Source organism: Tenebrio molitor, chromosome 9, assembly GCF_963966145.1.
Source record: "Tenebrio molitor chromosome 9, icTenMoli1.1, whole genome shotgun sequence".
In the NCBI taxonomy this organism is placed as follows: Eukaryota; Metazoa; Arthropoda; class Insecta; order Coleoptera; family Tenebrionidae; genus Tenebrio; species Tenebrio molitor.
Genome location: NC_091054.1, coordinates 10,536,569 through 10,549,213, shown reverse-complemented (window position 1 = coordinate 10,549,213; position 12,645 = coordinate 10,536,569). Strand labels below are relative to the sequence as shown.

Sequence of the window (12,645 nt, the reverse complement as noted above, 5' to 3'; positions counted from 1 at the left end):
CAGATTTACGTCTTCTATTTCTTCCAGATCTAGAACGCTTCTACTCTACTCTTTTTCCTTTTTTGTCTAGTCCAACGTATTCTTCCAAGTTCTACTTCAGTCCGTTCATCTATTCCACCTGATCTTGGTACCACAATTGTAAAATCTTTGAAAACGGTACAACCTTGACAAAAAGAGAAATCTACCTCGACAAAAATTTTAATTAAGTCATTTTTTCAATTTTTAATACGCAATTTGTGTCAACAATTTGATAAGATTTGAAGATAAGAGAAGCAGACACAACTCACAGTAAATAATTACACATCCACTCAGCCAGGAAGATAGAATTTTGTTTGGTACTTCACCACATGAGTAAGTACTCGAGTCTTATCCAAACAAATAGATTTTGATTTCCCGAAAGTGATAAGAAGAAGTCGAAACAAGTGATTTAAGAGTTGAGAAAGAATCTTTTCGATTGGTCGTGGAGTTATTGTTTCTAGTGAGATTTGAGAAATGACGTTGGCACGCATAGTTGTCAATCGTAAACCATGTTACATAACGAAATTGGAAGTCCAGATGGTATTTGGTGGAATAATTTCCGAGATGCGTATAGATAAAATTAATTAACGTCTTTCCCGTAAAAAGTCTTTGATAAATGTATCTGAGCGGTCGAGTAAAAAAATCTTCTCATGGTACTGTTCTGACAAATGAGGAAGGACCCGGCCGGGCGAATTGTTTATGGCGCGGCGAACAAGCTTTTAAATTAGATTCAAATCGGGTGCGTCACATTTAAAAATAATTGACGACGGCGAGTGGAAGCGGCGAGTGTCGTGGGGCGGCGTCGAGCGCCGTCCCCGCGGATCGCGTCGCCCCTCCACGAATTTATTCGGATTTCGAGGGAATAACTCGGCTCCTGTCACCGAGAACAATGATCCGGGGAGAGTGGAAGCTCGCAGCGGCGCATCTGCGTTGAATAAATCAAGAACAGGTAGGCGGTACCTTTGAGATGGCTTTGGTTCCACATGCAGCGGGTACCTCGCCGGTACCACCGGTTATGCGCCGCGCCACAATAGCCGCTCGGCTGCCGCAGAAGACGGTCACGCTAAATCATCCGTCAACTGAATATTATGTTTTATTTATTAGGCGAATTCGAGGCAACACTGTTGCCAACGCCGGGGGGTTCCCGGAAGGTTCCCGACAAATCGAAACAGAGATTTTTCTCAAGCGAATCGGGCCGCGGGAATTTTGGTACCCGAGGTACCACACCAAAACGGGACACTTCAAAAAAATATTGTTGAGGAGATTTTCGACGGAAACTGAATTTGGAGTACCGTCAGTACCGAAGGAACCATCAAATATGGATCTTTTCCGCATTCTTGGGTGTAAATTCCCAGAACGGAGCGTACCGAATTGGTAGTTTTATGGTGCGGCAGATAATTCGGTACTGCCCAATTTGCGATGATGCTGATTTTCCACGTTTTCCGGAAAAAACTTGACAAAACCTAAATCGCTTCATTTTTTCCTCGTCCAAAGATTATCAGTTTGATTGATTTTTTGAAACAAATTTCTTTTTCATTTTCAATAAATAAATTATCGAAACGTTGAAGGTTAAACGTTTTAAAAATAAACAAATAATTTTGTTCGAGTGCTCAGAAAGACAGAATAGTTGTGATTAGATAAATCTGATTTAAAAATAATGACACTTGAGCTTAAATCAAAAAATTCAATGGAGATCAGCTGATTTATAGCCTGAAACATATTTTTGGAAGAATCTCCACACAAGAGCTTGACATTTATTCCATTAAAAAAATACAGACTAAATTTTCAAATGGAAATGAATAATGAATAATTTCCAAATAATATTTTACATGTTTTTAGAACACTCTGTATATAAAATGTGCCGAAATTTTACCTACGAGGTTGTAGGACAACGTAGAAGACTAAAAACAATTTAAAAAAATTGTAGCTCAAAAAATAAATGTCATTTTATTTTTTGACATAGAATTTTTAAAATATTTTTTCCGAGTTCTACATGAAGCCAGTAGGTCGTGGTTAAAATATCTGTACAACTTTCAATAACACCCTGTATACTTGGGCCAACCAACAGATATAGTAATAAAAAAAGGGATGTGGCCTAGTTGCGTAGAACGATATACGCCGAAGCCTGTTTCACAATGAAGCAGAGAACCAAAAGTCTTGAATAAAAACTATTTTGTAATACAAATCGAAAAATGCCAAGGAAAACAAACAAACATAAACACGTGGTCAAACTCCCGAAGCGAGGTTAAAACGATTGAGATGCCGGATGCCGTCAAGTAATTTTTGTGGAAAATTTGCGCACGTTTTGAATAAGCCAATTGGAAGCCGCTATTTAAAATACGCGGGCACTAGGGGGCGGTTTTATTACTATATCTATTGGTTGGCCCAAGTATAGTGTTTTGTTTTGTTATGGTTGCCAACCGTGTTGTCCAGTCTTAAAATATGCTATAACAATAATTAATTTGTATTTTCCGTGGAATTTATAATAAACAACATGAAATAAACCAATTTTGAGCAAAAGCGTATCATTTTAAGGTTAGAGGCGGGGCCACCGACGAAAAACAAAAATTGTGGAGAAACTGGATAAATATATTTAGATTTAGATATATTTCTTTAGATTCTTTGCTTAACAATTTACTAAATCTCTAATAACTTAACGACACAGAGACAATTTGATGACGTTTGATCTCAGAGATCAAAGATAACATTTTTGTTTAAACACAAATTTAATTAAGATTTACCATTTCTGCCGATTTTCGATAAGAACAGTTCCTCTCATCGCACTTTTACCTTGTTCGCTCCCAACATGTTTCCAATTCCTCCACCGCAGATAAAATCACGTCTCACACTCGTCTCGGGGCTTCGCCCCTGCTCGTGGGGCGCTCACCCTTCCTGGTCGAGCCTCTTCGAACAAAGAGCTTGAAAAGGCATAGTGCACGCTTCCGGTCGAGACTTCCGGTCGTCGCGTGCCGACCGTCATTCATGCACCGTGAACATGATAACCGTAACCTCGACATGTCCATCTCGGGCGCTTCCTGTCCACGCTCGCATCCTCGCCGTCGCCGATAAATCACTTTTAATTTGGGCGCCGACGCGATCACGTAAGCCCGACGGATTGCTTCGTTGGGGCCCTGGGACAGAGTTATGGGACAGCCGCGGGCGGATTCCCCACAGAAGTACGAAACATCAACGGTTGACAAGTGACAGCTGTCACAACTGTCAACGGTGTCATTCGTCGCGGCACACTCGACGCGAGGATGTCGCGGTGATTGTTGCAAATGTCCTCGCCGAAGATGAGAAAGAGCGTCGAGAGGTGAGTCTACGAGTTTACAACTCTCTGGTACCGACCGTAAACTTTATGGCTTTCAGATAGGCCACTACGCCTAGATGGCAACACACCCTACAACTTAATTCCACCATTTCGGAGCAGATCTTATCGCCCCCATAAAGTACACCTTTCGGCGCGGACTCACCGCTCTGAAGACACCTCTGGCTCCTCAGACTGTCGATGATGTTGGTCAGGCCGGTCCTCCTCCTGCAGTTGTCCTCGATCCTCTGCACTATGTACCTCTCGTCGCACAACAACTCCCCGTTCCTCATCATCTTCGGACCATCGTCCCGTTCCGCACGAGTCGGACCTGAAACGGGACTACTTTCAAAATTCGGCCATAACGTAAATATTTATCGGACGTTTTAAATAGAACGAGATCGCGCCGACCTGAAACGGAACCGGACGAACTTTTCGCTGAAACTTTGACTCGACAGGTTAAAGTTAAGATGGTGACCTGGCGTGACCCCTCACTCTAAAAATGTGCACTTCGAAATAGCCGACACCTTTCAGTGGAAACCGACATAAATCCCGCCGCTGAAAATAGAACGCGCGAGTTTCAGCAGCACGCGTATAGTGTGTTGCCTGCACACCGGGGGCACAACCGTGATAACTCTTATCGGGGCTTGCCGTGATGCGACTCGCCCACCGTCTGAGCTAATTGTTTGTCAAATGACTGCACACAAAGCACTGATAGCGTTGATAAGGTTTGTCGCTGTAGACGACCACCTCGTCGTGGGGAAACTTTGAACTTGGCTGTGTTGTTTGTTTTGGAGGGATCAGGTGCGAAGATCGAGTGGATTCGTCACAGACTCACAGATTTGTCTGAACGGCGATCAGGAAAAATTAGGTCACAGATTAAGCGATGTCGCAACGGGCTGTTAGGAAATTTTCACTGATTTAGCAAATAACTAATAGTCTTATCGCCGGTGTCTTCACACGTCGGTAAATACCGTAATACCGACTCGAGTAATGTAAATTTGTTTTAGGGCTTACGTTAGCACCAACGACTGTTCGAGAGTGCCTTCGTGGGGTTATCGCTGGCGATCTTCGATTTTTGATAGCCGAGGCTCAGATGACGTGCTTAAAAATTACTTAAATGAGGTGATAAGTTTCGAGCGATCAGACATGTAAATCGGTTGCTTATCTTAATTGTCTTAGTCAGTTGATAATTCGGCATTTTTTGATCGCGCCACACCATTTTTATTATCATATTTTTGCGATTTTGTAAATGATAAATATGAAATGGGGAGATTAGAGAGATTTGATACTAATTTGTCTGAATTAATAACTGTGGAGACAAATTGGGTCAGAATGTGGTTCGTGTTTGTTCACGATTTTATTTATCGTTTTCAGGAATTGGAGCAATATTGGGGAGATAAGAGGATTTTCCGGATCGGGATTTACAAATCCAGTTCGGTACGGATTTATCGCGTTTTTGATAAGTTTATAAACGAATTGGTATTAAGCTGGATTGAGACTAACACGGCGGAAGTGTGGATGCAATTTTACTCCTGTTAGCACTGATCAGATGTGTTTTACGTTAAGAGATCATGAGTAAAGCTTGGACAGATTTAGATGACATTTTATTTTGTCAAAAACTACGAACTACAAGCCTTATGTCTTGGAAAGAGGAAACACAAAATAAAATTCAACTGTAAAATTACAATAATCTAGAAACAATCGAATAAAAAATGACTTAACAAAATATCGTAGTACCTACTCCTACTAGCGATATTTCACTACCGGTGATTTTATCACCGTGACTCGGAAATTACGAGTAACCACCGTGATCAAATACTACCGTGTGAGCAACAAGTACTGATTGAGTTGGCAATAAATTCTGGTGATTTTTGGTGACTTTTATGTCATGTTCTAACGAGAAAACCTTTTTATTAATAAACCATTACAAAAACCAAGTGTTTTAAATTTGAAATGTATACCAGCTGTCAATAATGTCAATAAAACAAACCGAAATAAGTACAATTCAGTCTGGAAAATTTTATGTAAAATTTTTTTTTGCCAACTGAATCAGTTATTGTTGCTCACCCTGTAGAAGTAACCGTGATTAGTGATTTCACTAAATATTTTCTTAAATCGCTGGTTATTATGCAGTTACTTGTTTGTCGTTACCCGACACACAACAAAATAGAAATTGTAATTTTAGCATTTTGCGATTTTTCCTACCATCTGGCACTATTACAAAACAAAAGCTATCTCATTGAAAGGTAGCAATTTTTGCTAACGTACCTCTTCTGTTCATGATAAGCCAGAATGTAATAATAATACATTAATAATTATCTTTTAAATTATTGATTACAAACAGCCTAAAATAACTGCATCAAATATGTGTATTAAGTGATTTCCTGTAAAAATTAGTGATCACGGTAACTGTTTGAAATCACGGTGACTGAGAAATCACGGCCACTAGGAACGACGTTCTTGAAAAATCACCGGATCGCTCATCTCCAACTCCTACTAGATCTGGAAGCTGTATTGAGCTCTGGATTAGAAGAATGTTTTCGTTTTGTTTAGCAGATTATTTGTTGATGGAAAAATGAAGGTGAAAAAGTGACGCAAAAGCCAAAAAGACAAAAGGAAGAACTTGACCGGATGATGGAGCGGTGACGAAGACACAAACGAAAAATTTTTCTATGGCAATCAAAGCACTCCAGCATCGTCTTACTGAACAACAATAAGTGATGAACTATCATCGTGTTATACAGATTATGTAAGGAATTGATAGCTTCATTCTCCAAAAATAGTTATTTATTATACAAGACGATAAAATTGTATTTTTTTGTTTGACACTGTCAGAATTTGAGAATTTTCTCCTATAGTCTGTCTCAATTCTAAATTTCCACTGCATTCTACGTTAAAAATACAACCGGCAACACTGCTTGGTGGAAAATGCGTCAGGTTGTATTTGTGAGGTTATCAATCTCTGTCTGACAATTTCCGTTTTTACAACTCAAGATTCTAACGAATATTAGAATTTTGTACTTGCCGAAAAAATATTTCCTACTTTTTCATCAATTTGTCTATTACTTAACTCGGGTGCCAACCTTTTTATGTCTTCGAAACACTTTACTTTAAATTAATTATGTTGCCAACTATAGTTATAATAATCTCCAATTTAGAAATATTTTTATTTTGCCAACATAATTCAACAGGTGGTGGAAATTTAGAATTGAGACAGATTATATGTGAACGGATTTTGATAAATGTCACAACTTGTCAAAACGAAACGTCAAGCTAATTTTAAAGATTTTAAGCGATTTGGAGCCTTTAAAGGGCTCGTCGAACAAAAAAACGTTGTATTCAACTCGTTCGGGTGTAAATTGGGCCTTTTTTGGCCCACTCGTGCCAAAAAAGGCCCAATTTATGCACAAACTCGTCAAATAAACTATTATCTTCCAGAGCGTTTTAGACGCTAATTACGCTCGAGAAGATAATTAAATTTTATCGTCGTGTATAATATTCTATTTTTTTATATAGCATTTGTATTTTATTCTTAAAACATTTTTTTTAATCATTACTAATCCTGTCAGGTTTTAAAATCTCGTTAGAATGAGCGCTGTTAGGGTTAGGTAATAAGAAAAAATAAATTACATTTTAAAATCTAGATAGTAGGAGCGTTGTAATAAAAAAAAATTACTTTATCTACCCTTGTTGTTAAAGTAGCACTTTATCTACCCTTGCGGGTAAAATGCTACTTGACCTTTTTATCTGAATACATAAAAGCACACTTTAACATCTGCTATAGAAAAAACCAATTTGAACATGTCATGTCAACAGGACGTACACATCGCATTTTGCTTGGACGGTGGAAATATAAAAAAGTCTCAAATGTTCTTATTTAATCGGAAAATTGTAAACGAAAACAAACAGGAAGTTGGATTTTTTCTTCGTATCACTGTTTAACTTGCACGCCAGAATTGCAAAGTTCTTCTGTGAGCCATAAATCTGGAGAGTATGGTATCCCAAGAGTTCGGGTTACTTTTGAAAATAAAGCATCTTCGAAAAACACTGTTTACAACAAGCTTGGAGGAGTTTGACTTGAAGACGGTTTATGTGAATGGTGAGTAATTTCTGCGTTGAAGAATGACAGAAGATCGTAACCTATTTTTTTTTTTTTTTAGATACCTAGGATCATGAAACTTACTTGTATTTAAAATTATAATTTACAGCTTGGGACCAAGACAATATGATTATATCATTAAGAGTAGAAATAAGTCTTTTTGTGCTAAGCCCAGAGATTGAAGGCCGAGACGAAGTCGAAGTCGGCAACAGGGCGAAGCACAAAAAGACCTTCTACTCTGAATGATATAATATAATATTTTATCTTCAAGCGGATCACAAAAAAAAACGGACATGAACTCATTTTTTTTTTTGCTGAAGTTAAGTAAGAGTACTTAATTGCTAGTTCTCTTGTTGCATTATTATTAGTACCTAAACTCCGTACGGTGATAGATTGTACGTTTTTAATTCTAGTTCCAAAACATAAAGCAGTGAAAAATACTAAACTCTCCATCTCAATGGATTCACGTTACGTAGAAAACCGTTGTATATCCCTGCAGATTAATTCCCGCCACACTACTCTCTGGGTCTGTCTTCTGTCAAAAAACGTACAATCTATCAGAGTACGGTGTATACCTACTTGAAGGTTCAATAATATTTGGGAAGTCTACTAAAATATAAAGTTTACGTTTTAACGTTGAACGGCCATCTTGCTATTTTTGATTTTGATATCTGTCATCCGTGCACCTGGGCGACTCGTGTTACACCACAGCGGCACTGGTTAAATATTGAGTAATAATTTCGTAATTTTGCTTTTTTAGATATTTCTTTTAATAGGGATAATTTAATTTTTAAATATTTCGAGTAATTATTGATAAATAAATCGTAAGAAATGCTTCAAAAGACTCGGTCGAACCGCCCTGTGACATTTCAACTCTTTGGATTTGAAATGTTTCAAGTCCGGTTTTTTTAATTGAATTTTGGAAGTGTCTACAATAACATACTCTTGCACTTTTCTTTGACCGCGATGGTACATATTTTGAAATGTTCGGAGAAAAATTATTAGAATTCTAGAACAGCCACTTCACGCATATATTCTGGACAAGCTGTTCAAGAGTCAGAAGAAGCAGAATTGCATAATTTACACGTAATGTGTCAATGTTTTTCTTTCATCTGAAAGTTGTAAACGAAAACCAACAGGAAGTTGCATTTTTCTTTCGTGTCCAACCTCCAACTGTCGGAAGAACCAGAATTACACAATTTACATGGAGAGCTTCATTATTTGCAAAAATTTCGACATGTTGAGCACAACTACAGTTGGCTTCAAAAAAAACGGGAAATGAAATTTGACCTAATGTGAATTGGAAATTTAATTTGTCAATTTGTGTCTGTTTGACAGTAGTATTTCTGACACATAAGTGCAGTTTTTTTACCTAAATTCTAAAAGGTCGTTTCAAACTATAAAAATTTAATAAAATTTGACAGAACTTTTTCTGACAGTTCCCGTTTTTTTTGAAGTCAACCGTACCTTTTTTAGAATTTACCAAATTCGGGTTAAACTTGGTGTTCAATATACCTCTAGTGGCAAAACACTAAACCAACCATAAACAATTAAACATAACCTGTACGCTTGTCAACATAACTACATAACCCCTCCAAACAGATAAAGTCTATTTTTTAATTAAAGAACCACGACCTGTTGATTTAGGTTTGTAAATATAAAATTTTACTAAATTTAGAGAATTTAATGATATCTATTGGCTATACCAGCCAACGTCTGTCATTTTTAATGTCCTTGAAAGTACGCAAACTCGCAGCTAAAATTTGAACGTGTTATTAAAAATGCCTCGCAAAGTAAGATATTTATTAAACTCTCAAATTAGTTGTTATTAACTTTATTAACATGCTGCGATCCTAATATCTCTAATAACCTCAATTTTTATATGATGAGATTTTTCACCCTATGTCAAAAGTGTACAATGTTGTCAGCTCTATTTTGGGTGTAAATTGCGGTGTTGTGGTTCTTTGATTAAAAAATAGACTATATGTACTATGGCGGACAATAAATTTAGGCCGGCCTGTCATTGGATTGACATCAAAATGTGAAGCTGGCATTATGTTCAACTAACCCTATTTTCGATTTTTGTCATTCTTGTCATCGTGACAGCAATAATCAAAGTTAAAATTGGGAAAAGAAGCGTGCACCAGAGAGAAGTACTACTACAAATCAATTATGCTAGTGGGTCATGATCTGTAAGTTACGAAAAGGGCAAAGGAAACGCCAAACAGCTTGAAAACCTCCAGTTTGACAAACTGACACATCAGTCATAATGACAATAAATGGTCGCTTGCATTGACTTTTTTGAAATGTCAGAAATTTGCCGGCCTAAATTTATTGTCCGCCATAGTACATACATTTTTTAATGTTTCCATTTATTTTTTATGTTGTTTAGAGAAGCGCTAGTGCTCTTACATTTTCCACCCTTTACTTTGACACTTCACTGTCACTTGTTCACTCTAGAGAAACCAGATCTGGAAGAAAGACTATTTTCCTGTTTCCTCTAAAAATATAAAAGAATGATAGAAGATCGTAACTTATTATCGTACAACAAAAAGGACATCGAAAACTATAGTCGTCTTAAAAGTAAGATAGTTTTGGAACACCACAACAAGGCGCTTTTTGAAACCTTCGTAAGAAAAGTTATATTATATTCCCAAGTATCTGTCAAAAACAGTCGGAAAAAGCAGAATTTCACAATTTACATACTTACTACATATTTTGGACATAGCAGCTTTTTAAAAATTTTACCCAAATTTAGGTTAGACTTTGTGTGACAAGTGAAGTAAGTGACAGATCAAGTCCACCTCTAGTGGCAAAACACTGAACCACCTACCGTCATAAAGATAACCTCTCTAGTTGTCAACATAACCTGTCTACACCTATGAATAACGAAATAATCTGCACGTAACTTCCATTTTCCCTTTTTTTTTTGTATTATTTAGAGAGTCAGTGATTTAGCTACTGTTTTGTACTATCGAATTCATGAAAAACTAGTAGAGCTCGTGCTCATGATCGATGACGCAGAAACCAAAATGCGTACCGAAGCGGCTGTACTATTCGAATTAAAAACATTGGTACCATTTTGTATTTTGTCATAGAGTTACGCCGGCCTGGGATATGTCATTTGGTGGGGGTGTGCGAAGACGGAAAACAGTCGGACGAGTTCATCTTTCGTAAAATAGGGGTGTTCAACAGATTAAAAATCAGCTGATTTTTTCAGTGACCGGTGAACGAGTAAAAGTTTCCATTTAGCTGTTTTTTGAGTAATTTAAGTGATTTGTCCGCGCAAATTTCCCCCACCAAATGACATATCTCAGGCCGGCTTAACTCTACTTTACAGATTTGTGTTGTGACCTAATTTTGTGTTGATATTTAGTTAGCGACAGGTCCCTAGATAATGTCGGGGAATCTAATCCAAGTCTTTTGACAGTGTAAAATGCAAATTTGCCGCCACCCTGAAAATTCTAACCAAACGACCAATGTTTTTACGTTTCACTTATCAAAATTGGGCTCCGCCTTCGCGCAGCTTTTGTCAAGGTCATCGATCATGACAGTTGGCACAAGCTCTACAGCCAAACGTCATTGTTTTGTCAACTCTTTAAAAATGTGGTAGTGTAACGTTTCTACGTGCTTTATGTTAAATAGTTACTAATGTCCAACATGTCAAGTAGATAGCCTAAATACGTTTGACGTTGGATTGAGCATTGCTAAATTCGAACTGTCATAATGACAGACGTTTATATTTGACATTTTCGTGTAGCCTAATTTACTCCAGCCAAATTTTGCTGTACCTACTAGTTTTTCATGAATTCGATAGTAAGTACGTTATTCTAATTTTTTACCTCGACCTGTAAACAAACCAGCTCTGGAAAACGAAAAAAAGCAGAGCGACAGAAGATCATAGCTTGCCTACAAAATGATAAAAATCACTTGGAAAACTGTAGTATATGGGATCCTGAAGGGGAGATAGCTTAGAACGACAAGGACAATACACTTTTAGAAAAGTTCCGCAGTAAAAATTATTTTCGCGAAGCATGAAAGTCAAAATTATAGTTATTTATTATACAAGACTATAAAATTATATTTTATCTCCGCGTAGCGGAGTGCTTTTAACGTCGCAAGTGCTTTAAAGGCCCTTATAAACGTGTGTCATACGCTATTTTTTATTATACCTGCATTAAAATCTGAAAATTATAACAAAAAAAAAGCAAATTGAAATACATTTTCCGAAGTAATCTGTGTCATTAATTGTTGTTTCGTTGCTATCATAAATTGTGTAAAATGTCTATTTATCATTGTTCAAAATGTAGGTGAATTTGTTGTTACCTAAGCGACCTTAAAGCTTTAGTGTTTTAAGGGCCCTTTTTCGCACGCATTTTAGTGTCAAAAACAGGGATTCTGATTCAGGTATAATAAATTAGTAGTTTATTTAACGAGTTCGTGTGTAAATTGGGCTTTTTTGGCATGAGTGGGCCAGTTTAAAACGCGAGTGAAACGAGCGTTTTAAAGGCCCACGAGTGCCAAAAAAGGCCCAATTTACACAAGAACGAGTTGAATACAACGTTTTTTTGTTCGACCAGCCCTTTGAAGGCTCGAAATCGCTTAAAATCTTTAAAATTAGCTTGACGTTTCTTTCTGACAAATTATGACATTTACCAAAATCCACTCACACAGGAGAAATTTCTCAAATTCTGACAGTGTCGAACAAAAAAATAAATTATATTTTAAAATCTCGGTAATACGAGCTTTGTTAGGGTAATAAAAAAAATTAATTACTTTATCTACCCTTGCTGTTAAAGTAGCACTTTATCTACCCTTGCAGGTAAAATACTACTTGACCTTTTGATTTGAATAGATAAAAGCATACGTTTTAACATCTGCTATAGAAAAAAAAAAAAAGTTTCGTTAGATTGTACACTTTTGGCACAACCTCTTTACGGGACGTGTTTTTCCTTTCTAAAACTTTAAAATCATTTTATTTCGATTTCTTCCAAGTCAGTCGAAAAAATTGTGAAAAGCGACCCCGGTCTCTGCATTCTGGACAAGCAGAGTACCACTCTCTGGCCTTTCTTAGCAAAACCAACAAACAGCAACATACAAATTTACAGTGTTTGCCAGTTTCGTCAACATTGAGTCACAACCTTCTTTTTACATTTCACATAATGTCAAACATGATAACGGCGAAAGCGAACCTTCGCGAAAGAAAATGCGAACACAG

The 12,645-nt window shown here is 37.2% G+C and overlaps 1 protein-coding gene across 5 annotated transcripts in view; it reads right to left on the bottom strand.

Moving 5' to 3' along the window:
- Samuel (SAM-motif ubiquitously expressed punctatedly localized protein) overlaps window positions 1-12,645 on the bottom strand; it is an 86,070-nt gene that overhangs the window by 72,898 nt on the left and 527 nt on the right. For 2 of the 5 annotated variants that reach the window (XM_069058466.1, XM_069058462.1), the window contains exon 2: window positions 3,492-3,656. In XM_069058466.1, coding sequence (XP_068914567.1) covers window positions 3,492-3,621 — 130 coding nt within the window. In that variant the 5' untranslated portion in view covers window positions 3,622-3,656. Of the gene's footprint in view, window positions 1-2,808; window positions 3,148-3,491; window positions 3,657-3,708; window positions 4,007-12,645 lie in introns of those variants that run through there. The other 3 variants (XM_069058464.1, XM_069058465.1, XM_069058470.1) reach the window with 3 other exon arrangements.